This window comes from Bubalus bubalis, chromosome 17 (genome assembly GCF_019923935.1).
Source record: "Bubalus bubalis isolate 160015118507 breed Murrah chromosome 17, NDDB_SH_1, whole genome shotgun sequence".
Classification (NCBI taxonomy): Eukaryota; Metazoa; Chordata; class Mammalia; order Artiodactyla; family Bovidae; genus Bubalus; species Bubalus bubalis.
Window position 1 is genome coordinate 24,280,884 of NC_059173.1, and position 27,758 is coordinate 24,308,641.

A 27,758-nucleotide genomic window follows, 5' to 3' on the forward strand; every position below is an offset into this window, starting at 1 on the left:
CACCGGTAAGAGAAGAGACCAATCCCGGTGTCACGCCAAGTCTCAGGAAAGTCAGCCATCCACTCTCTGAGCCCCCGCAGCCCCTTCCCATGGATCCGTTCGTCCATCTGTCCATCCAACAGACCCGACGGGTGCGGGAGCATCAGGTCCTCCTGCTGGCGTGCATGCCGTTCGCTCTCGACCGCTGACGGTCGTATTTCACGGAAACAATAAGGAAAAGCAGGAGGGTGGCTCCTTGAATGGCTGCCAGAAGGAAAAAGTAATAGTTCAAATAGCAGCCGTTGATGTTGCCTGGAGAGAAGGAAAGGAAAAAGAAACGAGTTTAGAGAGAAAGTTCACAATTTTTTTAACTTGGTTCCTACCAAGGTCAGGGTGACTTTTAATGTTGTCATTTAAAAAAACGAAAGAAAAAAGAATACCCTATCCCTAATTTGAAGTACACAAGTGCCTTGCTCCCAGAGCCACTGTGAAGCTGGCTGTACGTCAACACCAGCTCCATGCTGGGGCCCTGTCACCAGCCTCTCCTGCTCCACAGACAAGGAGCCCGACTGTCCCCAAGTCAGGTCTGGAAGTGGAGGGTCTTGGTATCCTGGGTCCAGAGTCTGTACATTTATCAAGACCACTCAGTGGCCCAGGACACAGCCTGGACATCATGTCTCATAGGAGTCCTGGACTCCTGCATTCCTGCGTTGTCACCTGACATCAGACACACTCCAATGTACCCTTCACAGGCCAGCGCAGGCGGCTGAACACACAAGCCACACACTACGGGGAGATACAAGTCTGCTTTTTAAATTTCTCCTTAAAAACTTCAGGTTGCCAAAGAGCTGACATACTGAATGCCTGAGCACCGTGCAGGCATCCTACGTGCAAGGTTCCATTTAATTCCTGACAAACCCTGAGGCAGCGGAGGTTAAGGTCATGGACCTCGGAGCTCAACCAACCAAGCTCAAACCCAGTGTCGTGGTCTCTGGGCCCAGTCTCCTCGTTTGTAAGATGCGAAAACATGGTGGCCAGCCCCCCACCCCGCCCCCAGGCAGGAACAGTGCTGCCATGAGAAGTGCCCAGGGCAGAAGGCCGCCTCCTCAGCAGTACCTGTGAGGAGCCCCAGTCTTCACGGAGGTCTGGGGTACCAGGTCTGCACACCAGAGAGAACCGAGGTTTCACAGCACCACCCACCATGGCCCCTTGGTGTGCAGACACAGGGCTGTGAGCGAGGGTCACCCCAGCTCCCTGCAGATGGCTGTCCCCACAACCGCTTCCACCGCTTGTCACCAACTGAAAAGGGCCTGACACAGTCAAGCAGAGGGGCGGGGAGACGTGTCCATCAGCAACGTGTCCAGAGGAAGCTGGCGTCTCGGAAGAAAGCCGTGGTTCTCTCGGCCGGGCTTCACAAGCATTTCCACTTTGTTTACTTAGTACACCAGACTTCCTTCCCTCTGACGGCCTCCCTCAGGCTGGGTTATTCTGGAACTTCCTTTTTCTATCTGAACATACACTCATTAAAATTAGACATTCAACACTGCTTTCATTAAACAGAATGAACGAACAGATATAATACACATGTCTGCATAATACTCACTCACATGTTTTTAAAGAATTCTCACTCAGGTTGTAGAAGACAACGATTTCCTATGCTTACTGCTTTGGAAACAAATCCAGTAATACCTAGAATTTCTACTAGACTGTGCTATTTATTCAACAGATACTGAAAAGCCCTGGTTAGGTCCTCACTGCCTTCGGGGCTCCGCCCTGGACAGAGACCCCCTCTCCTGGAGCCTGGGGTGCCCACGCCCACCATGGCACTGCTGGGTGGTGCCACAGTGCCAATCCTGAGACAGTCATCTCCCCAAACGACACAGGCGGTTAAAACTAGCAGCGCTGAAAGCCGGCAGGCCGAGCCAACTGTACACGGTGTTTTCCCTGTCAGGGCGAGTCTCAGCCTGGGCTAGGAAGGGTGTTCAGAACCGGGTCCACCACCTAAAAGCTATCACAATCAGCCTTTGCTTTCTTGGGCCTCTTATCAGACAGAAGGTAACTGCATATGAAGGTGGTAAACTCTGGGTGTTCTTTATTTGATAAGACAGACTCCTGGACCCCAAGGAACAAGCTCACGTGTCACCAAACACATGCACGAAAACATTCCCAGCTGCTCTATTCATGACAGCCTCCAACTGGCGACGCCCGCAACACCCATGCACAGCACAGCAGATAAATGAACTGTGACTTATTCGTACAATAGATACTCCGCAAAAATAACAAAAGAACCAGTTACTGGGGACGACTTGGAGAACTCAGTGCTGAGTGAGACGCTGGCCACGGCAGAGGACTGGGAGGCGACAAGACTCAGCGGGCTGGCATCACAGCAATTCATCCTGCCGAGGCCTGGGGGCTTAACGCAGCAAGAACAGGAGGAAGGCTTCCCGCCGTCCTGCACTTGGGTCGGGATGAAAGCACACCAAGCTGCGCACTTCAAGACCAGAGCTCCTCACAGCATAGATGTGGCTCCCTTTCTAAACACAACAAGGAAGAGCAGGCCAGGCAGAGGACGGGGAGAGAAGGACACAGTGAAGAGACAGACCACAGCCCAGGGACCTGACAGGAAGTGATCCACACGTCTGCTGGGAAGCACTGAGTCAGCTCCCACCGCCACCTGAGCCCTGGCAGAGCAGGGGGCATGGAGAAGCTGGCCTGCTGCTCCTCCTCCAGAAGAATCTGGCACGGCTTGGGGGTGGGAGTGGGGTGCCCCGGTCCCACCCTGTCCCCCATCTCCGCCCCAACAGCCCTGCCCCTAACCGAGAGGGAGCCCTGCCATGCCCTCCTGCGTCACCGTCATCGCACCCAGCTCCCGGGGCTCCAGGCAGAAGGGGCACAAGCTCTCTGCACTCGAGGGAAACGGGAGACCACCTGCGCTCCCAGACAGGGCAGCCGATCCAGGACACACGACCGGCGCCTCCCTCTCGTGGAAATAACATCAACACACAGGTCGCAGGCCCAGCACCGGTACCTGTGTGCATCAGCGCTGGAGGTGACCCTCACAGCTGCAAGTATTAAAATAACCTGTCAGAAGGAAAGGATGAACGACAGGCAAACCACAAGTTATTCAATTAGCAGTGGGGGGAGTAAATCACTGGAAAGCATCAAGGATGACCAAAGCCAATCAATCCTTTATGATACACTTAAAAATGAAACAAAAACTAAGAAACAGCATCTACATCTGAAGAACTACAGAGGTTTGATCTCTGTAACAAGTCTTTGAAGGAGGTCTGTTCTGTGACACCAAGAACCCAGGAGAACTCTCAGAACCCCTGTGTAACCGGACCTTACCCTCCGGGAGGGGGGCGGCCCCTCCTCATCACAACCAGGCTGGGCCTGCCCAACCCCCATAGCCCCGGTGCTCACAGCTGGACCACATCACCCATGGTGCCCAGGGGGTGCTGGGGGCTCCGGTTTCTGTTTATCAGGGCTTCTCAGGCCTAAACTCTCACCTCAGGACAGGAATTTTAACTGAATCATGGGAGGGCTTTTGGAATTCTGCCGTTTCTGGAGAACAGTCTCTAGGCTTGCATCAGGTTTCCATGGGGATTTACAACCTAAAAGTACCAGGGGACAGCAAATACCACACAACTACACAAGGAAAAGCAACCAAAAGCAGTGGTGCTTTTTACCAGTGAAACATAAAGAAGAAAGACGCCTCTACCTCTGGGTCCGTTTACAGGCGACATCAATCTGCAAAGAGCAGAGCGCTCATCCCTCGCCAGTGATTTTGCTCAAGATGCCACCTACTGGCAATGGCTGTAGAACTCCAGTATGATTGATCACTAGTCATATTTGTTTTTAAAAAGGCAACTTATTGTCTATCTTTATTTTAACCGCAAGAAATTAAAAGGTACTGTCAGGGAAAAAAAATACAAAACTAAGATAAATGAAGGGAAATTTGTGATACAGATTTTATTTGCCTGCTAATAAAATACAGTGCTGGACCTGACGGTAGAGAAAGCAGGCAGCCTACCCATCACAGATGTGGGAACAAACAGCGGCCACTCGGCCGCTGGTGGCGGGTGTGGTCAAGGCTGACCTGGCAGGAGAGGTTCACCGGTCTCCGGGAGATCGTGTGTGACGTGGGCAAACGGGGTGAGGTGGGTGGTCTGATGCAGCTTGGGGAGCAGGGTGGGGGCTCCTGACCCAGCCCAGAGACACTGATCGCATCCGGTCCCAGGTGCCCCACGTGACCCAAGGGCCGGGGCTCTGGATGCTGGTCACTGTTGATGGGGTGGGCATGGGTGGTGGGGGGGGGATCCTTACCGAAGTCCGTGTGGCTGCTCATCCACCCGATGGCCTTCAGGGACACCAACGCCAACAGTCCTGAGCCCACGAAGGACCCAACTCCAGAGAAGAAGAAGAACAAGCCCATGATGGCGCTCTGCATGGACTTGGGGGCAGCCGAGTATGCAAATTCCAGGCCTGGGGGGTGGGGATGAAGGGTGTTTTTGTAGAGGACACAGCGCTGCCTCCGCACCGTGGCCCTCGGGGACCTGGGACTCGCTGTGAGACAGCCCCCAGCTGGCTGCTCGTCTCCCACCACAGCCCCTGGAATCCCCAAGAGGTGGTGGTCACCCCCACGCTCACATCAGAGGGCAGCATTTGATTTGCCAGCTCTTGGAATTTCCTGTTCCTCATGGAAAGAAGTTGAAGAAGCCAATTTCCTACATTCTTAACTGATGTGAGTTTGCTAATGAACCTCTGACACTAAAATGGGGAAATCTACTTAGGAATTCTACCTGAAAGACAAGGTCTTTGAGAACAGTTTTGGCAGGTGCATCTATAACCCAGTTCTTGCCATGATACCCAGACACGGAGATATGCTCTGGGCTCTAAAGGAAGGGCCGGCCTCTTTGATTTATTCCCTCCCAAGTTCATGAGCCAATTCCACGTGAGCACAGGGGGAGGGGAGGAGAGGGGAAAGCCGCTGCCCACAGCCGGCCAGCTCTGGTTATCACTCATTTCCTCCTTCCCTCACTCCCGGCAGCGGGAAACAGGCCTGCACAGAATTCACTCATCCACATGCCACCACGGGACCTCAGCAACAGGGAAGAGAGGCCTGTGAGAACACGCTTTATAAATGAGGTTTCTCCCAGACACATCTACAGGCAGACACCGTGAGCCGGGCAGTGAGGGGCCTGAGGCCTGGCCGCGGCAGCAGGGCTGCAGGGCTGGGGAGCCAGCGCCAGGCCAGGCAGCCAAACCCCGGCCCCTGAAGCGGGGCTCGTCCTTCTCCTTTCCTGTCTCCTGCGGACGCGCTGCAGCAGGTCATCTTCATGTTGACGTTGTGGGAATCCTACTTTCACACCAAGAAAGGGGAGCCTCAGCCATAACGTCACCCTTTCCTCACCGATTCACATTCTGAACCGCATCTGCCCACCAACACCCACCAAGCACTGTGCGGTTCTGTCTCGACACAGCCTAACAAGGGAGGAAAGAGCAAGGCCTTAATTATGCAGTGAGGGGACTGGACACAGATGCCCCCGACAGAAGGAAACCTCACCTGCGATGCTGGCGAATATTTCACTGACGCCGATCAGCACGTACTGCGGGACCTGCCACCAGATGGGCAAGTCCGCGGCGTAGTACACGACGTTTCCGATGGTCTGGTTGATGGTCTTCTCCTTCACGAGGTCCAGCCTCTTGCTTTCCAAAATCCCTACAATTCATAAGTAGCTTATGAGCATTTATTCACTAACATTTGTAATTAAACTGAAAAACCAGATCCTTGGGACAAGATGCCTGTCGATGATTCTGAGAAATGCATGAAAGGTTAACACCAGATGACACATACGCAGGAAATGTGGGTTTGATCCCTGGGTCGGGAGGATCCCCTGGAGAAGGAAATGGCAACCCACTCCAGTATTCTTGCCTGGGAAATCCCATGGACAAGGAGCCTGGTGGGCTACAGTCCATGGGGTCACAAAAGAGTCAGACATGACTGAGATACTAAACAACAAATTATATATATATATATATATATTCCTTTTAAGATCTGAGCATGAAAAAGGACCAGGATTTGACAGACAGAGTGAAAGAATCTGCCCCCACACCACATCTCAAATATCCAAAGAGAACACACATCAAAGACCCAAGAGAAGGTGAGACCTCCTAGCTCATTTCCACATGGAAAGTCGCGTCTCCTCCCTGAAGGTGGGTGATGGAGGCAGACCTCAGCCCTCACGACTGTTCTGTGACTGAGAAACCAGAGCAGACCAGGTCTGCAGGGCGTCTGCTGCTCTGGAAAGGGGAATATGAGGCTCAGCCCAGCAGTGATCTCAGGAAACTGGTGGTGGCATTAAGGGCCTTGCCCAAAAACAGCAGCTTTGCTCCCTGGTAGGGCAGCAGGCAGCCCCAATGGGCCCGCAGTGTTATCCTGGTTGGAGCACCTTCAAACGCAAGGCTGAAATGCTACAGGCTTCCTCTGGCTCAGCCGAGGTCCAGCTGGCCCTGGGCCACCGCCCTCAGACTGGAAGATCACTGCCCTGCACTGGCCACCAACCCTCTAGCTTGGAAGGGTTAGATTTAAGTACAGAGAGAGGGAAGAACTCACTCAGCCTGGTTTAGGGGAATAAATACTGAAGCTGGATAATCTCTTGCCCTTCATAGGAAAGGCAAGGGAGCATGAAGACGACACCGAGCGTGCTTGTGTGTTTATGGTGGGGTGTCACTGGTGGGAGCCATATACGGGTTTAGTACCAGGATGAAAAAAGGTACCATTGACTTCTGGCAAGCTGGCAGAGAACAGGAGTAAGCTGTAGGACAGAATCTGCTGTGGTCTCATCAGTTAGGAAAATGCAGACTCCTGTGAAGGCTGAGGGTGAAAAGCAAACAGAAACCAAGGGGCAATGGCAAGGGGGGCATAAACAAACCAGGACCAAGCCCTGAGACAAGAACATGCGAAATCAACAGAACGCCTCTTTGGTGGGACCGGGGGAAGGATGGGGAGGTGTGGAGCACACGGCTGACACCACAGAGAACAGAGGAAGGAGCAGGGTCCTGAGAGAGGCCGACAGAGAACCACAGCGGTCCTCGGACAATGGCGGTCCTTCGGGGTCTGGGCAGGCCTGTCCCTGAGAGGCCACAGAGCTCATGACGGAAGAGACAAGAAGCACGGGTACAAACCAGTATAAAGACAGAAGCTGGGAGAACCAAGATAGAAGGAAGAGGGGCAAATTCTTCAATTAACAACACAAACTTACATCAGGTCAAACAAAAAAAAACCCAACACTATGGGTGAGAAGGAAATGAAGTGTGGCAGCAGCAAAGGTCGGATAAGAGGAGGGGCAGGCAGAGTCACCTGGAGGGAGATGCGACAACCAAGGGCAGGAAGGAGGCATCAAGAAAACACACCGAGGGTCAGGAAAGGCCCCTGTGCCCACTCGACCCTGCGCCTGCTGCTCCCTGCTGCCAGCTCATCTACACTCACGACGAGCCAGAGCGAAACATGGAGCAAGAACACCGACCGGGGTGTTGGCTGGGCTTTCACTGGACCTAAGAGCTCCTGTGTGGCCTCCCCACACAGTGCCACTCCCCCATAAACCTTTAGAGTAAAATACCATCACAGGCTAGAAGTGCAGCGAGAACCTGAGGCACACCAGCCCTGCTGGTCATCAGAGCAAGTGCACGGAAAGGATCAGGCTTTGTCTTGGCTTCCCAAGTAGCACTAGTGGTAAATAACCCGCTTGCCAATGCAGGAGACACAAGAGACGCAGAGTCAATCCTTGGGTCGCGAAGATCCCCTGGAAGAGGAAATGGCATCCCACTCCAGTATCCTTGCCCGAAGAATCCCATGGACAGAGAAGCCTGGCTATGCATGTAGCACGTGCTAGAAATGCAGTGAGAACCTGAGGCACACGAGCCCTGCTGGTCCTCGTCAGAGCAAGCAAATGGAAAGATACGGCTTTGTTTGGCAACGCATTGCTAACTGGAGGAGACCCAGGGCAGACCCACGTCCTGAACTTTAGGGACACTAACATCTGTGCCCCCTCCAGGCTTAGTTCTAACAGACTCATGCTGCCCAAGAGAGAACAGTGCCTCTCTAAGGACACTGTCCCCCAGACTGGACAGTGCCTCCCGTTCACCAGAGCCTGCACAGACCGCCGCATCCCTGGACACACGTCATCCCCGTAACCCCAGGCAGCACTGGACTCCAGGGCGCCTGCTACACAGGATCTGAACTAACAGAGCTGGCAGCGCTACGGCTATCGTACCATCCTATGCAGCACCCCACAGACACTTTTAGAACGGAATACTGGCCAAAAAGGAAGCCTTGAAATGTATGATACAGGAATTACAAAGCCATGCTCTCTCTCAACTCCTCAACTAAAGCTTTCTTGGTAGCAAATGGACAAACAACAGCATCGATTATTATAAACTGAGAAAAGTTCTCTAAAAGTACTCTTGGATCAAAAAGAAAATAAAAACCACAGTTTCAATATTCTTCTGGGGAAAAAAAAAAGAAACCATTACAACAAACTAAAGTGCAAGAGACCTTGATAGAAAGATGGTAACAGGCCAGTTAAAAGAACAACACGGTCTTTACTGTTAAGCAGGAACGAATAAATAGAAGGGAAGAATTTAACTCAAGAAATGAGAAAAAGAAATCAACAAAACACACTGAAGATAATAAAAGTTAATATCTTAATTATTCACTGAGAAAACATAAAAACAGTCAAATGATAAACTCAAGAGATACATCTAAGGAAAAATGCTAAAATAGTTTTGGCCAATCTAATAAAAAAGAACACATAAAAAAGTGAAACTAGAAAAGAGGAAGGAAATGCAACAGATTTATTTAAATGACCATTTTTATCTCCTCTCAATTTCTGGAACTCAATAAATTATATTCTAAGGACACTAAAAAATAAAAAGCTTAAGTGAAAAACAAGATCTGTACAAAACTGGAAAAGGTGGAAAAATGATCATATTTCCTTTCAGAGAAGTGATGCACCCTTGTAATTTTCCAGGTAAAGACTTGGAACTTCCTGGGAACAAACAGAAATTTCTCCTCCTGTTAAACACACCCCGCCTCCAGAAACAGGGCATTTACCAAACCCTTTAATGAAGCTGTGCAATCCAGACACCAGACCAGACTGCTGTTGGTTAGACAGAGATTCGGAGTCACTCAGCAAAACAGCAGCAGATTCCAATCAGACCATCAGGTCAGCCCTTTTAACAGGGTTTTTTTTAATTTATTTCAACAGTTAAACACCAGAGGTTAAAATAAATGAAAACAAGAGCTGCCAAAGGCGGAGGCGGGAGGGCATGTCATCCTCCTGAAAACCAACATAAGATATTTGAGAAAAACTCAACATTCATTTCTGCCAAAAATACTCAGTAAACTTGAAATAAAGATTAGATATTTAACATCATCATAAACACCTATTTCAAACTAAGAGGTGCAAATGAGCTGTGAACAGTGAGCAGCTGAAGGCTCCCATCAAAGTCTGGAGTAAACGGAGGGAGTCTAGGACTTCCTTGGGGGGATTCGAGAAGGAAAGTAATTTCACTGGGCATGGCAACCCACTCCAGGATTCTTGCCTGGAGAATCCCAAGGACAGAGGAGCCTGGCTACAGTCCACGGGGTTGTACAGAGTCAGACACAACTGAAGCCACTTAGCACACACAGATGCATGATGTTAACAGTGAGAACTAGAATCCTAAATACCTAACAACAAAGGACTGCAGGTGAATGTTTGACATGGAAGGATGCTTTAGTTTTTTCTTTTTTTATAGCGGGTGACAAAGGAAGTACAAACACACACATCACATCATATATAATTTTTCCCATGCACTTGCAGACTGATAGTAGAAGATATCCTTGGGTGGAATTATGAGTGCTTAAATCTCTGTGTATGTGAGAGAGACACAGAGAGAGGGAGGAAGGAGGAGAGCAATGGGGGGAGATGCTCATCTGTATTTGGTGGATTTTTTTTTTAACCTGCCTGCAGTTAACAAGTGTTTCTTTATACCTTTAAGGGTTTCTTAGGTTTAGTTTTTAAATCAGGCTCAAATCATTGTACACAACAGGATTTCATTTCCGCAGAAACACAAAAACTGTACGTGTATGTACACACAGATACACAAACAAAGTCAGACAGACATGCACCACACAGCAGTGAGCATCTCTGGGGAAATTACAGCTGATCTTTATTTTCTTCTTTATGTTTCTAAGGTTCCCTTTTCTCCAGTGAGCATCTATTATGTTAGTAAGTTAAGAACACATATAATTTTGATAGGGAAAGCACACTTCTTTTTTCCTCAAGCAGAATGGAAGAAAACCCGTTGGGTGTGCCTGATTCTCACCTGAGAAACTTTAAAGAAAGAATTGTTTCCAGCAGGGATGGTACTAAACAGAAGATTCTGATTTATTATGGATGAATGTAGCAAGTTAAAAGGCAAAATCATCTCTTTCCTATTAAAATGTTGGTCTGCTGTTATGATTTCTGGTTTCAATTCAAAGCTCATTAATGTCCCAGTTAAATAATATTCACTAGAGCTGGAAATGAAACAGCATGAAACACCAGTCACTGCTTAGATTAAATTTAATAAACTGTGCCTAAGTCAAGTTGTAAGACGTTTAAACTCTTGTGAATCAGTGATGGTTAAGTTCCTTCCTAATATCTGGTCACTCAGCAAAGAAAGCCGCTTTAAGACCGTCAGCACTGGAGGCGTTTTCCGTGTCTAAGCAAGTGACCTGGATGCTGACGTTCAGAGCGGCCGTGGTCACACAGGTGCAGAGCACCTGCCTCCCCACAGGTGCCCGTGGCCACCTGATGGCAGCCCAACCCTGCTGGCAGGAAGTGAACTGCTGGCGCTGCTTGTGCTTTGAAAAGGCAGCACTGGGGCTCCTTGTGGTCCACCGGCTGAGACTCTGCACTCCCAACATAGGGGGCCCAGGTTCAACCCCTGGTTGGGGAACTAGATCCCACATGTCACAACTAAAGATCAGAAAGACAGAAAGAAAGAAGGAAAAAAAGGAAGAAAGAAATGGCAGCGCTGCCCGCCCAACATGACCCGCTCAACAGGCTCGCGTCTGCCGTCATTTCCTATAGAAACCACCGGGAGGGATGACCCCAGGGTTTTCAGGGCCTCCAAAGAAGCTATTCAGCCATAAACGAAACTGAAAGAGAAGATGGTGTGTTAAAGGAACCAAACCCAGAGTCTGCTAGATGATGCCTCGGAAACCAGCAATCTCTCCTTTCCCACAGGCAGCTGACAAATATACCTGCCTGTGGGGTGCGACTGGCTGGCTGGGGTACAGGCGGGGCTCTCCCATCCAGAAAGAGAAGAAGTGCTGAGGCTGAAGCTGGGCTCACAACAAGTGCTCAGGAACCCCCACCCCCCACCCCGTCAGCACAACTCCTCTGCTCCAGGGCGCCCCGTCCATCGCCGATTCTGCGTCAGGAAACCTGCCACCAGAGCCCTGCTGTGACCCAGCTCTTGTTCGCTCAGGCTTATTTGCCCACGTGCACAGAACTGGAAGGGAAACAGATCACATGGCCAGCACACGGCAGGAACTTCATCCAGAGATGACCTCCCTTTAATCACCTATTTCATTAATAAAGAAATGTAACTGTCCCCTACGATGTCCCAGCGTTTAGAATATAGATTTCTTAAGCCTAGAGACTCATTTCTGTAAATCTCTTGAGTACTGTATCAGTATGTTCACCTGGGCGACAGCGGATGGAGGCTGTGGTGAAGCCTTGTCAGAGAATATTAAATTCCACCTCAGCAGTGCTTAACATTAAATTCTTCATAACGGAGATGATATATAGGTGATTCAGGAATATCAGCTTTTCTTGTCTTGTTATATAACTAAGCTATTTTACGGTTCAATAATTTTCAAATATTAATGAAGGAAGAGTGCCAAAGCAAGGTGAGAAAGTCAGAAACACTTCAGCCTTATCGGCACAAGATAATTCAGCTTATACTTCAGAATCTAAGAATTATGAACTCAGAACCGAGCCCCCAATAGATGTTAGAATACCTGGGCATTAGTTCTTAACCGCCTTCGTTTTTTCCTGGGGGATGGAGGCTGGTTCCAAACCCGTTATTTGATTTTAAAAAAATAACAAAACTTTCTCTCCAGAAAAACGCACGTGAAATTTTACATAAAAGCGCAAAGGGTTCAGGGCATAGACACTGACTAATGGACCTGACATTAAGAATCACAGGTCTGAGGATAATTTAACACCTTTAATTTATAAAATTCCCTCTATCTAGCAATTACGAGTGGTCTAAAATCTAAATCGGTAGGAGACAATAAGCCTCCCTTGATTCAACCCAAAAGTCACCTTCCAGAGCATTTCACTGGTTACAATTCTTCAGGGAAAAAAAATAAGGACTCGCTGGTGGTCAGGTGGCTAAGACTCCAGGTTCCCAATACAGGAGGACTGGGTTTGATCCCTAGTCAGGGAACTAGAACCCCATGCTGGAACTAAGAGTTCACACACCACAACCAATAAGCTTCCACAGCCAAATAAATAAATATTTTAAAAAACATAAAAGAGCAAATCCTGAGAAAACATCTTAAACTTCATATAACAAAAAATGAACACTACTCCAGTTTAATAAAATAATCCTTATATATTCTTTGAAGTACACATGCTTCCGAAAGAACAGATGAGTGACTTATTCCGAATCACCCACAACGGGAAGCAGGTGGGAGCAGAAACGGAGCCGGCTTCTCACCTGCAGCGAAGGCTGAGCACATCACGAAGAACATCCCCACGGCGATCCTTTTCAAGGATGATGGGAGCAGGCCGTTTCGTTTCAAGATGGGATCGACTAGTTTATCTTTCAGGGGAATTAACAGGAGGATGAGCACAGCATCAAACATGGTCAGCCAGGCTGCCGGAAACTAGAATTTGGAGATGCAGAAGACACGGGCTTATTTTTCTGCAGTGTCAGCAGCTGCTTGCTTGACATCTAACATCTAAATGGGAAAAGCTTATTTAAAAAATTGCTCATTTGTACAAGTATGACCTCCTAGGAAAATAGTCTGTCTCAAGACACTGGATCTGAGGAAAGGCTTTCATTTCTAAAGGGATGTGTTTGGGTTTTCTGTGCTTTCTGGGGGGAAGAAGAAACAGGTCAAATATTCATGTTTAACTGACAGTAGCAACTTAGTTTGGACTTCCCAGGTGGCTCAGTGGTAAAGAATGGGCTTCCCAGGTGGCTCAGTGGTAAAGAATCTGCCTGCCAAGCAGGAAACGCAGGTTCGATCCCTGGATCGAGATAATCCCCTGGAGAAGGAAACTGCAACCCACTCCCGTATTCTTGCCTGGAAAGAGCCTGGCAAGCTATAGTCCATGGGGTCGCAAGAGTCGGACATGATTTAATGACTGAATAACCAGCACAAAGTCAATTTAATCTAGTAAAAGACATAACCAACGGAAAGACAGTTTCAGAAGTGAGTAAAAATTCCATTTCAATAGGAACACGTTTAGTTCAAGCTACCTATATCATTTACAAAGTATCTGTGATTGGCAGAAGAAATTCATTTGTCACGTAAACCCCCAATGACATTTTTCACATCATTTCAATTGTTCTCACCGTATGAGGATTGGTTGTAATACTGGAAATTTCTGGAATCTTCAAATGAAGACTCTGTAAAACATACGTCGTCTGCATCTGGGTGTAAAAAGCAGTGTCAATACATGTGCACGGCTGTCACAGACCTGCAGCAAGCCACCCCTCCCCCAGACTACTCTGTGATGAGACTCGAAAAGGCCAGGTTGGCAAACAGGCAGGACAGTCTCTTGGCCACCATAAAGGTCGTCTGGAGATGAACTTTGAAAAAGAAGTAACGACTACCCCAGTGAGAAATTAAAAGGTGGGGCCTGGAAAAACAGAGGTATGCCCATTCTTAGCTTCATTTTGAAAAAGGTTTTCAAAACATATAAGTCCACAAAAATGAGTCCATAACTATGAGTCCAGATTCCAAGATCCTGGAGACTTATGGCAAAGAAAGCAGGGAACCCAGGAACTTGAGTGCTGGGGTGGTGTTCACGGTGGGGGGAAGAGAGGAAATGAGACCTGAATATAAAACTCACTTGAAAATACACTGTCCAGTAAGGTATCAAAGCCAAGAAAACAGGGACAATCTTGACAAGAGCTTTCACATCTTCCACTTTATCTTCCGGGAATGGCCCTCCTCGAGACATCTTACATGAATCAAACAGACTGTGTTTAGAAGATTGCTGAAAGACTCCAATGCCTTCACTTTGGGAAATAAAATGAAGGAATTAGTTTTCTTCCACCCCCAGAAATCAGTTATTTGGTAACAAATTAGGTTTGGGGATAGGAAATGAGCTTGCTGCACTGAATCTGCTCAAACCCCCTTCCGTTACCTACTAATCGTCCCCCACCCAATGTGGCCACCCAGACTACTCAAAAGAGGGAGACGTCCGGAATCAGCAGATGGAAGCACTTCCTAGCCAGAGCGCAACACTGGCCGCCACCACGGTGGGATCACCCAGCGCTGTCTGGAAGGTGGCCGACCTCATCCCCAGTGTTGTCACACTGGCCATTGGTCCTGCGGTGTGGAGGAAGCCTGCAGCTTCACCTGAAGCTGGTGACGCCTACATCAGCTACATCACCGGGGGAGCATTTGAAAAGACGACTGTCCTGGATTGTCTGGACCTCAAATTAGGCTATTTATCCACTGTCAAGACTCGATGACCAACACTAAACTCGGTTACAAAACCGAGCTGGTTTACTGCATTGCAGTCACACTGGTGTGACTGGGAGGGAGGGCTCTGTTACAACAGAAAAGACATCAGCTCTTCACTTAAGGAAGAGCAGAGGAGGGGCGGGGGTGATGCTCCTGATGATAACCTGACGGTGTCACTTGGGGGAAGATGACAGAGTGCCCACTGGTGGGCCCTGATCACCACCCTGTCAGGCACCAGGACACTCATACTAGCCCCGCCATCCCCCGCCGCAAGGAGGAGGAAGTCAGGGCACAGAGCGGGTAAGAAATGTGCTCAGGGCAACACACCCAGAGAACGGGGCCGGGATCTGACCCCAGAGGTCCTGGCTGTAGAACCTGAGGTCCAGATCACTGTAGGGCCACCTGTCCCTCTGCTCCCACCCTCGGGCCTCCCCTCCATGCTTGGGCCCGACGGTCACAGTCCAGAGCTCTCGGCTGGCTCTGGTGCCAGGAGGCCTTCCGGTCCTGGCTCTGGTGCTGGCAGCCCTGCCCGCTCACTCACCCTTGCCTGCCTTACTATTTATAACATGCACAGGTCCCGGGTCTCAGGGGTGATTCCAAGACCTTTCCCGACCCAAAACACTCTTAACAGAGAAACTCGCTCTAAGACCCTTTGTGGTAAAATAGGGAGAAAAAAAAAAAGTTTTAATTGCACACCTTTCTCTAAAACCAGAAATAAATTACCATTAAGAATGCTTGCAATTCTGAGACTTGGATATAAATGGTAGCTGTCAGCTTTCTAGTTTATAAACTCCTGACCCATTTGACTGAGTCACCAACTACTGTGAATAATTTTTGTCTTTTAACATTGACATTTTAAATCTGACCTTTCTGAGCAGGGAAAAATTGAAAACTATAAAATTTAAACCAAGTTTTGGACAGAAAAAGTAAATGCAACAGACATTTATTGAGCACCTGCTATATGCCTCATTCTGTTTCTAACTGAGTGCTGAGGAAACACACATAAATAAAAAAAGATACATCTCCTGTCCTTATGGAGCTGAGTCCAGTGGGGAAAAATACTTAGAAAAATACAATACTTAGAAAAATACACTTAATGTGAAAACACTAAATTCCAAACATATTATTATTCATACTTTTATTTGAAAAACTTTATAGCTTCTCCTTTTTTTTGGCCAAAGACGTAAAGTCCCTATAAACCTAATATAGATTCTATTGGTGATTACCACATCATACGGCCAACGCTTCTCTAAATACATTCAAATGTCAAACAGCAAATTCACTTCACACACAGAGTCATGCACACAGGTTGCTGGCTATAATGCTTACATTTTCATATCATTAAAGTATTTTAAAAACTATTTTAAGTCACTACACATCTAAAACTTTGTCCAGGTCACACACATTGTTAGTGTTATTATTCTGTAACATACAAGGGTCCAACATGGAGCCACAAGTCACGAACGACAAGGCCCACAGACAAGCGCTCCCGAGACCCCCGGCCGAGGCTGTGCGTGCAGCTGTGTGCCTGCTCCCAGGAGGAGGCGGGGCCATCACCGCTCAGGTCCTCAACTCCCAGAGGTTAAGTCTCTCACCAAGGGTGTGGCACTGTCTCCACTCACTGATGAACTGAACTGACAGGCATGGATTTCACATCTAAAACAGCATTAAAACATCTTCAAAACAGAGACCCCCCCCACACGGCCTGCAAAAAAACAAAACAGAGACCACCTAGAGCAGAAAGAAACTGGGATTGGGCCAGATGAAATTGGCCCCATAAATAAGGGAATGCTGGGTGATGCAGTGCTTCCTTCGCTTCTAGAGCGACATTCTGCAAAAGCATCCTCATCAATTAGTTACCACTGACTGGCCTCTTATCAGCTTACTAGGCCTCACAATGATCCTATGAGAGGGGACCTCTCCAACTGCACAAGAAGGAAAAGAAGGCTCTGCAAGGTCACTGACCTGCCCAAGATCAGACAGCCCCAACCTGTGCATAAGCAGAGTACTGTCAAGAGAATTTGCCAGACCATCAACTTCTCTGCAAGCTGGTCCTCTTTGAATTGTGCCAAGGAAGACTTCAAAAACCAACATAAAGGGAAAATAGATTCCCCAGTCCCAGTAGTCTTTACCACACCATTTGTGCATCAAAACCCAGATGTCCACAAAGCAAGTGTGTCCTCTTGCACAGGTGTACCAGGTATCACCCAGAAAGACACTCTGAAACTTTAATGACACATTTTGCTAGTGGGTACTTAATCTGTAAGCTAAACATCTGGGATCTGAAATCACGCTTTTGCTGAACTAAAATGAGGCCCCAGTAAAGCACTGCTGCCGGCTGCAGAGGCAGCGGGGCTTCAATCGTTAAAAATTCTTCAGTGTGGTCCCACCACCAGCTGCTCTGAACTGTGAGTCTGAATGCGACATTGAATGCACTTAGGAGTCTGTGGAGCCCCGCCTGGGGACAGCTAAAGCAACCAGAGGTGTGAGCCAGGAGCGAAGGGGCAGGGCTGTGGGATCCACCACGTGGGAAGAACACGAGACATCTGTGATGGCTCCAAGGACATAAACAGGATACAGGCAGACAAGCCACGAGGAGGCAGACAAGCCACGAGGAGGCAGACAGACGCGCGTCAGTCTGCAGAACGTTCTTGCAAAGGGGGCCCTCCTTGCGGAGGGGCAGGAGGCTCCCCAGGGCTGAGCAGTCATTCTCCGACTCAGGGACTGAGCACCCATCTCAATGCCCTTGTCTTGATCAAAATACTCCCTAAGAGGCTCAACTCCAAATGGTCCCGAGGACTTTTCTGAGGTGATGGATATATTCTACGTTCTGACTGTGGTTACCTGACAGAATAAATCTGTCATAATTCTCAGAATAGTACAGGTAAAAGGGAAGTCTTTTAATACCCGTTAATTTACATGTCAAAAGTAACACCAAAAATTTCTGAGGTCTTTCTGTGAGCTAAGTTCTAGACTGTTCTTCACTACTCTGCAACTAGGGTGACCGACCTTCCGCCAGAGCTTGTCCGGGATTCCCTGAGACCTGGGACTTTTGGCTTTAAAACCAGGTCGTGGGCAGACAGTGCTCCACCTGGGAAGTCCCGTGTTAACGGGACGACGGCCTTACCCTACCAGCATCTTAATTCTGCCATCCTGTCCACAGAGAGCGGCTGATGTGACCACTGGAGGATGGCCGGCGCTAACCTGCTCAGCTGCTGGCCCTGAAGTGGGAGGCAGCGGCTGACTGCTTAAGAAGCACAACATGCATCTACACCTACAAACTAAGCAACTGCTCGGTTTCTGAGCCAAAGGACTGTCCAGGCCTTTTAAAATAAAGAGAAATGTATCAAGTTTAACATGGTCTCTTCGATGCCCTCGGCAAGCCTCTGTCTTTATCCTCTTTACACAGCAAAGCAGTCGGGGGCCTCCGTCTGCATCAGCAGTGAAAGGAGGGTCAAAGTGCAGGTTAGAAATGAAAAAGCGTGAGCCGGAGAAGGAGGGAGGCCGCTGGCTCATCTTTAAGATGGAGGAGGAGACACCTCACACTCCTGGCGCTGCCGTGAGACATTTCAACTCCCGCCCCATGACCCCCTCAATGGTGAGCACAGGACAGACAGAAGCAAGCACTTTATTTTAGAGTGGTTAATAAGTCATGTGGAACAGTCTGTGATGAGAATAAAGCCGCTCACCCGCTAGGACTGTGCTCCCTGATGCGCTTCTGGGGGCGGCAGGAATACACCAGTATCCTGAACATGTCGGTGAAGGCGCTGCCGTCGGGCGGCTTGGTGATGAAGAAGGTCTGGCCGCACAGGAAGACCACGAAAGCAACACCGATGCAGACAGCGGGGATGGCGTAGCCGGTGACAAAGCTCACGTTCTGCTGGATGTAGGCAATGCCCCCCAGCGAGACGATTGCTCCCAGATTAATGCTCCAATAAAACCAATTAAAAAATCTTCGCGTGGCTTCTGGACCCCGATCCTTAACCTAAAATAACAGGGAAGAAAAAGACTTAAACCCGTGTGATCACCTTCAAGGATGAAAAACATATATGATGTTTTTATATACATTGTTTTGTGTGTGTGTGTGTGTGTGTGTGTGTGTGTGTGTGTACGCGCGCGCGCTCAGTTGTGTCATTCTTTGTGACCCCATCAACTGTAGCCTGCCAGGCTCCCTTGTCCATGGGATTCTCCAGATAATACTGGAGTGCGTTGCCGTTTCCTCCCCCAGGGGATCTTCCCAACCCAGGGATCGAACCCAGGTCTCTTGCATCTCCTGCACTGGCAGAAGATTCTTTACCATTAGCGTTACATGGGAAACCCACTTTATACAGACATAATAGTATGATACACTGATACAGCTTTCTATCAACTACTGCTGTCATCCTAGTCTTTAAGAAAGGCAGCACGTGGGAACTCCCTAGCAGACCACCGGTTAGGACCTGGTGCTTTCACTTCTGGGGCCCAGGTTCAATTCCTCTTTGGGGAACTAAGGTCCCACAAGCCACGGCCAAAAAAAAAAAGGGAAAAACAGCAGCACAATCAAAAGGTGTTTACCGATAAGCTCAAGGGTCCCTTGACAAAATATGTGTTTTATACTTTCAATTATTACAGATTTCTTAAATATACTTAAATCCAACAAATCCTAGAGCATTTCTCAAACTCCCAGGGACCACATGCTTTGGGAATGCCAGGAATGCTCCTTAAAAATACAGATTCACAGGACCTATTATTATCCAGGACCAGCCACTCATCATCTCTGGGGTTGGGGCCCAGGAGTCTGCATTTTAAACTTTTTGAGGACTTCTACTCAAAGCCATATAGCTCCAAGCCTTGATACATCTGGAACCAGAGGAAAATTAGAGAGTGCAACTAAAACCATGTGCTGTTTTCAGACCAGGAAGCCTCTCGGGGAATCAAAAGAAGTTCTGGTAAGAACAGGATTCCTTAAAGGTTCAAAGATCACTGACTTCCTGAATGCAGACAAACAGAAGTACCAGGTTACACAAGCACTTTCCTCAAGACCTACCCAGTGGGGGCCTGTCCTGGGGCGGACGGAACAGTCTGGGTGGGCATGGGCACCCTGTAACATCCCTCCCCGAAGACAGCTTTTCACATCTATGTGACACCCCGAGAATGTGCTTGAGCCAGTCATTTCTAGCCAGTTCCATCTCATAAAATGTTTAAACAAACCTCCTGGTTTAAAGGCTGATGCTGGATTGTGTACAAAGACTGCCGGGTGTTGCTGTCTCGGGAACCTCTGTTGTCTTGTCCTTACATTACAGGTTATGAAAAGGTTGGACAATTTCTGGTCCAGTAACAGATCTGAATTCTGATCCACAGAGTAATCTAAGTAAGAAAGGAGGTTCTCACTGGGGGCTTAAACAACCAGTTATGATGCACAAAAACCATCTTTTTAGCAGCCATATTGTGTGATATGACATTTTAACTTCTATTTTTTAAGATCAAAGTACAGGTGTAAATACAAAATCAGAATCATGAGTCCCTCCAAAAAATTTTAATCCAACATGATTAAATATGCTGGGGTCGCAAAAGAGTCAGATACAACTTAATGACTAAACAGCAACAACATGGTAATAAGTAATATGTGTGAAGTAATTATCTGGTAATCACCGTCTAAAACTGAAAATCTGAGTTTTTAAACAAACCTCACGTTATCAGAATGTGCTTAAACTTGACTCCCTTCCACATCAGAAATGAACAGAGATCCAAGAACAAATGATGGCAAGACTAATGAGTGAATAAATGATTTGTATGCAGGATGTCTTATGTTTCTAAGAAAGACAGCTCCCCCTGAGGACACAATGCATTTGTTTGTTTATTTAGGCTATGCCATGTGACTTCTGGAATCTTAGTTCCCCAACCAGGGGCTGAACCCATGCCCCTGCAGTAGAGGCGAGTCCTAACCCCTGGAGTACCAAGGAGGTCCCCTTAATGCTTTCAAATGTCACTAAAATGGACTCAAATACTCGTGATCTCCTGGGAACAAACTAGAGGGAAGAAAAAACTGTAAGCAGGCCAATGGCTACAGAGAAAATATAACTAAAGGTAAGAAAACAAGTAATTAGGGTAGGGGGCAAACTTAAAAGGGAAGAGGGCCAGTAAACAGAATATCGAAAATTAACACAGACAACTTAGGCATTAACTGAAATATATCACGGCCCTTCCCACTGTCTATAGAGGCGCTGCGCACATCCCGGTGAACTTGGCAATCAACTTATTTGAACTTCCAAGTGTAATGCACCCAAATTACTTTAAAAACCTAAGCCTATTTTAAAGCCCTAAATAACCACATACCAGTAATTTTCTGGAACAAATGGCAAGCTGCCCTTGTAAACTGCAGATCACATGCCTCCGTGCCCTGGACTGACACCCTCAATTCACGTCGGTCATATTACATCACCATCTGTACCCTCGCTTCCTGCCCCACCAGATCAAGGGCAAACAAGACTATCATGTGACTGGTCAAAAGACACCACTGCTGCAACTCAAAGAGCAGCTGGAAGAACAGGATCCTGTGCAGTGAGTCAAATAGTAGGCTGATTTGGAAAAATTCCTTTAAATACACACGCGTGCAACTTTTCTTTCCTCTAGGTGAAATGTAGCTTTGCTCTCGTTGTAAAATAAGTTCTTTCAGTCTGCAATTTCAAATACAAGATCCATCCATTAAGAATGATTGTGACCTCTGAGAAAGGTTAAGCACTGGGGGAAAGGTGGGGCCGACAGATTTCAGATCAGCATCGCCCCTGGACTCTGTGGTGTAAGTCTTCATTCCAAAGCCAGCCAAGGCCTCCTCCTCAGAGCTGCACAGCCTGGCCCCATTCATCTCTCCCTCAGACTGCTTCCCAGAAGCCCTGTGTCACAAAGGCGTGAGTGATAGAGAAGCCTAAAAGGTACCTTCTGCGTACCACTCGGCCACAGAGAAGAATGAAATAATCCCATGTGCAGCTACATGGATGGACCTGGAGATTATCACCCTAAGTGAAGTCAATCAGGCAGAGGAAGACAAATGCTACATGATATCACTTACATGCAGACAAATGAATTTATTCATAAAGCAGAAACAGACTCACAGACATATAGAAAACAATCTTACGGCTACCACGGGAAAAGTTAGGGGTGGCATAAACTAGGAATTTGGGATTAACAGATACACACTACTATATATAAGACAGAAAAACAACAAGGTCCTACTGTATAGCACAGGGAACTATATTCGATACCTTGTAATGGACTATAGTGGAAAAGAAACAGAAAAAGGATATTGACTCATTGGAAAAGACTCTGATGCTGGGAGGGATTGGGGGCAGGAGAAGGGGACGACAGAGGATGAGATGGCTGGATGGCATCACTGACTCGATGGACATGAGTCTCAGTGAACTCCGGGAGTTGGTGATGGACAGGGAGGCCTGGCGTGCTGCGATTCATGGGGTCGCAAAGAGTCGGACACGACTGAGCGACTGAGGGACTGATCTGATCTGATCTGATCTGATAAATGTATATATAACCAAATCACTTTGCTGGATACCTGAAACTAACACAACATTGTGAATCAATCATATTTCAATTAAACAAAAAAGCTCCTGGGAGCTCCCTGGTGGTCTAGTGGTGAGGATTCGGCAGTGTGCAGTGGCCCCGGTTCAATCTCTGGTAAGAGAACTGAGATCCAGCAAGCTGCAGGGCACGGCCAAGATTAAAAAGAAAAAAAATCCTTAAAAATACAAATAGATTTCTTCAAACTCAGGCCAGAAGATGCCAAACTAGCTCCTCCTGAAAAACAGATTACAGGCTTCATGCCCAGAGAGCAGGCTCTTGGCCATACCTCCCTGCACCTGCAGGGGAGGGAGGGGAGACTTCTGAAATCCCCTTCAACCAGCCAGCACCTGGCACAGAGTAGGCACTCCAGCTGAAGGGTACTAACATTTTCGTTTCCACTGAGATACAATTCTCACACTATAAAATTCACCCTTTTGAAATGTACCACTCAGTCTTTTTCAGTCTTCACAGATGTCCAACCACCACCGCTTTCCAATGCTACCTTCTCATCACACCAGCAAGAAACCTGGTTCTGTTCACAGGGGCTTCCCCTCCCCTGTTTCCTGACTCCGGCAACCACTCATCTCTTAAGTCTTTATGGAGCTGTCTATTCTGGACATTTCATATAGATGGAATCCTATGATATGTGGTGTTTGGTGCCTTGCATCTTTCAACAGCATGATGGTTTCAAGGTTCATCCACACTGAAGCAAGTACTTCATCTCTTTTTTTACTGTTGAAGTATATTCTGCATATGTCCATCCATCAGTTGATGGCCATCTCCTTGCTACTGCTGCTATTTAGCTGCTAAGTTGTATCTGACTCCTGCAAACCCATGGACCGTAGCCCACCAGGTTTCTCTGTCCACGGGATTTCCCAGAAAGAATACTGGAGTGGGGTGCTATTTGCTTCTCCAGGGAATCTTCCCAACCCAGGGTTCAAACCTGGGTCTCCTGCTTGGCAGGCAGATTCTTCTTCAGTTTAAAAAATTTTTAAACATACAGAAAAGATGGAAGAACAGTAAACCATACACACCCATAGCTTTCATCTACATCCTTAGTTCTTTTTCTGTACATATACAAAATACTCTTTTGGCTGAACTATTAAGTTGCAGCATCATATTTCACCCCAAAGATTTCATCACGAATCTCCTAAAAATAAGGCTGTTCTTCTACAAGACCTCAAACCATCATCTAAGAAATTAACACCAATGCAACTTTATCTACTGCTGCTGCTAAGTCGCTTCAGTCGTGTCCGACTCTGTGCAACCCCACAGATGGCAGCCCACCAGGCTCCCCCGTGCCCGGGATTCTCCAGGCAAGAACACTGGAGTGGGTTGCCATTTCCTTCTCCAATGCACGGAAGTGAAAAGTGAAAGTGAAGTTGCTCAGTCATGTCCGACTCTAGTGACCCCATGGATTGCAGCTTACCAGGCTCCTCCGTACGTGGGATTCTCCAGGCAAGAGTACCGGAGTGGGGTGCCATCGCCTTCTCCAACTTTATCTACTATGTGGTCTGTAATCAAGTTATCCCAATCATCCTGATAAATGACTTTTAAAGAAGGTGGGCTACAATTGCAAAGCTGTGTATGGTGGTCAAATCTTTGATCGCCCTGAATCTGTTCTGCATGACGGTGTCATGTCAGAAGAGATTGGGTCAAAAAAAAAAAAGAGAGAGATTGGGTCAATTCTCTTGCAGAACAGCACATTTCTTTTTAATGTCCACATTTAATTACACATCAAAAGAGTCGAAATTCTGTCATGCCTTCTAGAGAACTTCTATGGGACCACTCTTTCTTTTAAGGAGTATTGATCACTTATCTATTATCTACTGGAAAGCAGTCATTTCTAAGTCAGACTTTCTGGGTTCAAATCCAGCTTCCCCACTCACTTGCAGTGGACCAGGGCTGGTCAAACCTGCTAAGCCTCTGTTTATTGTAAAACAGGGATAATTATGGGATATGAATTGTTGCAGGGTTTTATATTAGACAGTGTGGGAATAGCACTCAGTACAGTGGGGCATAACCTCACACTCAGCACGCACTGTAGTCCTGTGGCCTGGTCTTTGGAGATGGAGTGACGCCCCTGTGGTCCAGGCGTTATCAACCTGCCTGCTAACCCACTGCTGAAGCCTGAGCACCGCAACCACTAGCGCGCCCTGGAGAGTGTGCTCCGCGGTAAGAGAAGCCACCACAATGAGAAGCCTGTGGACAACCAAGAGTATAGCCCCCAATCCCTGCAACTAGAGAACGCATGAGCGCAGCAATGAAGACCCAACATAGCCAAAAAAAGACTAAATAAAATAAATTAAAAAAAAAAAACAAAAACACAAGATGAAGAACTCCCAGTCCTGGCCTTGAAAGCTGGCAGAACCATCACAGAACGCCCATCTCAGATCAAGTACACATTAAGGAGTCAAGCCTGCACCTAAAGCACGGTGTGGCCATTCACTACAAACAAAAGAAACACATCTTTTTGCACCTCCATTTCCTCATTTTAAAAATAGGTCTAGGATTCATAAGAGATTCAAATGAGTTCAGGTATGTAAAGCACATTCCATGGTGCAGAGGAAAGAGGTTAAGAATTCAGGACATTAGGCAACTATTATCTCCAGCATGGTTATAAGGAATCACCTCACCATAATAGCCTTTCACAGGTGTGACTGATGTTCAGATTCAAAGGATGCAAGTTCTTGCATCCCGGCTCAGTCACGTACTAGCTCTGTAACTTTGGGCCAATGATTTAACCTCTTGAGTCTTCATTTCTCTATCTGCAAAATGGGCACAGTAACAACAGAGGCGTCCTATGAACTAGCAAAGTACTCAGCACAGGGCCTGATGCACACTAGGCCCTCTGTAAATACTGGCAATCACATGGCTACTTGGCCCAGAAACCTAGGAGTTGCCTTCTCTGTTGCATAAAATCAGCCAGCAATTCTGGCGCCCTCTCTGCATGCAATGCAGGAGACAAGGGTTCAATCCCTGGGTCGGGAAGATTTCCTGGGGAAGGGAATGGCAACCCGCCTCAGTATTCTTGCCTGGAGAATCCCATGGACAGAGGAAGCCAGGCGGGCTACAACCCATTGTGTGTGTGTGTGTGTGTGTGGGGGGGGGGGGGGTCGCAAAAGAGTCACACACAACTTAGCTACTAACCAACAACCACCACCTTCGTAATATCCTAAATCCACCACTTCATCCCTTGTCCATTGCCCCCGTCCTAATGCAAATCTCTAATTTCTCACCTGGCCAGTGCAACAGACTCCTACCTGATCTGCCTGGTGTCAGCACCTTCCATACAACTGAAGCTCTACACCAGACTGCAAACTTTTTCTGTGAAGGGGCGGGGTGTAAACAGCTTACATTTTAAGTAACATTCAGTCTGTCACAACTACTTGATTCTGCTACCCTATTGTGAAAGCAGTCCCAGCATGGCTGATAGGTGACCAGGTAGGTGCAGGTCTGTGGTCCAATAAAACTTTATTTATGGAGGCTAAAATGTGAGTTTCCTGTCAGTTTCATTTGTCACACACACACACACACACACACACATTCTTTTTTTCAAAGAAAAAAGAAAAAAAAAGCACCTAAGAATCATTCTTAAGTTGCGGGCTCTCCAAAAACAGGAAGTAGACCAGATTTGGCTGGCAGGCCACAGCTGCCAGGCCCCTGCCCTACAGAGACTGAATATTTTGAAACGTAAATCAGATCACATTACCCTCGGCTCAAACTCCATAAAAGGCTTCCTACTGTATTCAAAACAAACCTCAAACTCTTTATAAAGCATCACATCACGAAGCCCCTACCTGCCACCTCTGTTCCCCTTTCTTTTCTGTTTGAGACATACTTGTCGACAACCTGTACGTTTAAGGCATACAATACGTGTACGTGTTGTAGGTGTTGTACACAATACGTGTTCTGATGTGTTTCGTGCTGCAACACGACAGCTACTGCAGCTGCTATGACAACCAGAGCAGCTCTCTCTTCTGGCCCCAGGGCCTTTGCACTTGCGGATACCCAGTACCGAAACGCCTCTGTCCCCGCCCCCAGGACTCAACTCCAAAGGCCCCTTGGTTGGAAGGTGGCCCCCCGAGTTTGCAGCTCCGCTCGCTAGCGTCCACCGCAGGCAGCCCGGGTGGTAACCTGGGTTACCGGGTCCGCGACCAATCCCGCCCCCTCGCCTAGCACCTGCGGACCCCTCACCTGGTCTGCGCCAAAGGGCGTGATGTTGGCCTTGACCGCGCCCACGCCCAGGCCCACTAGCGCGAGCGCGGAAAGCACTGCGGGAGCGCAGTAGCGAGTGGGTGCGTCGGTACACGGCGGCGCCGAGCAATTGCGGACGTTCGTAGGGCCGGGGGCCCCGCAGAGCGCCGAGCGCGTGGCGGGCGCGGCCAGCAGCGGGAAGGCCAGCATGCCGAGCAAGTAGAGCGCCAGGCTGAGCAGGATGGCGCGCGCCCGGCCGAGCCGCGCATCGGCGAGCCAGCCCCCGAACGGCGACACCAAGTAGGTGAGGCCCATGAAGAGCAGCAGCGCCTGGCTGGCCTCCGCGCCCTCCCAGCCGAACGCCGTGCCGTTGAGGAACAGCACCAGGTTGGCCGTGACGCCGTAGAAGGCGGCGCGCTCCAGCAGCTCCGTCAGCAGCACGGCCGCGCACGCCGCGCGCCGGCCCGCGAACGCCGTCCGCCGCGCGCCCAGCAGCGGCGCCCGCTCGTCGCCAGCGCCCTCCATGCGCCCACTCGCGCGCCGCCCCTCGGGCTGCTCTACCGGGTTCTGCCCGGCTCTGCCACCGCCGTCCCCGCCGCCCTTCTCGCGAGACTTGTCCCTCCAGCCTCTTCGGCCCGCCCAACGAGCGTCCCCATAGGACGAGCCCGCCGCGAAGGCCGCCTGGACTTCCGGTCGCGCCCCGGAAGTCTGCCCTGGAGGTGGTCCGGCTTCCGCCAGCTGCTGTGCCGGAGGTCGGGGGCGTGACTATAGAGAGGGTTTTAAACGTAAAAATCAGAGTCTCGCGGTCGCAGGTTCCCAGATTTCTTGCAGTGATCTCAGCCTTTCCTTGCCCTCCAGGCAGTGTACTCAGGCTGGCCCCGCACTCGCGCCGGTTTCCCGGCCCTGGAATGTTGTCTACCTTGTCTCTGTTGACTCTGGGAGCAGATAGTTCTTTTGGCGGTTTGTCCTGTGCATTGTAGGATGAGTAATGGCATCCCTGGCCTCTAGTCTCCATTAAATGCCCATTCCACTCTGTTCCCCAGTTGTGACAATCAAAGCTGTCTCCAGATGTTCCCAAATGAACCCTGAGTGCAAAGTAGTCGGCACTGAGAGCCATTGCTTTAGAACAAGCTCAGAGCCGATTTCCTTGTCACATGGCTGGCTTTCTGTTTTCCTTCAGCCCTCAACTGGAGTGGTGACTCCTTGTAAACATTTCTTGACCAGTCCATCTAAAGTGGATTCCACGCCCATCCCATTAACCTGTTTTAGTTTCCACATACTCTCC

General features: G+C 48.5%; 1 protein-coding gene across 2 annotated transcripts; it reads right to left on the bottom strand.

Moving 5' to 3' along the window:
* On the bottom strand, nt 1-27,135 carry SLC15A4 (solute carrier family 15 member 4). 2 transcript variants are annotated; one of them, XM_044930292.2, is made up of 8 exons: nt 26,474-27,135; nt 18,412-18,707; nt 14,103-14,271; nt 13,603-13,680; nt 12,739-12,907; nt 5,546-5,701; nt 4,306-4,464; nt 1-243 (listed from the first exon to the last, which is right to left on the bottom strand). In XM_044930292.2, exons 1-8 carry the CDS (start codon nt 26,996-26,998, stop codon nt 143-145), a joined length of 1,653 nt encoding a protein of 550 aa, XP_044786227.2. In that variant the 5' UTR covers nt 26,999-27,135; the 3' UTR covers nt 1-142. The 2 variants fall into 2 exon arrangements, with proteins under 2 accessions (XP_044786227.2, XP_006069759.4); XM_006069697.4 differs by having other exon boundaries at nt 1-291; nt 26,474-27,123.
* Nucleotides 27,136-27,758: the final 623 nt, after the last annotated feature.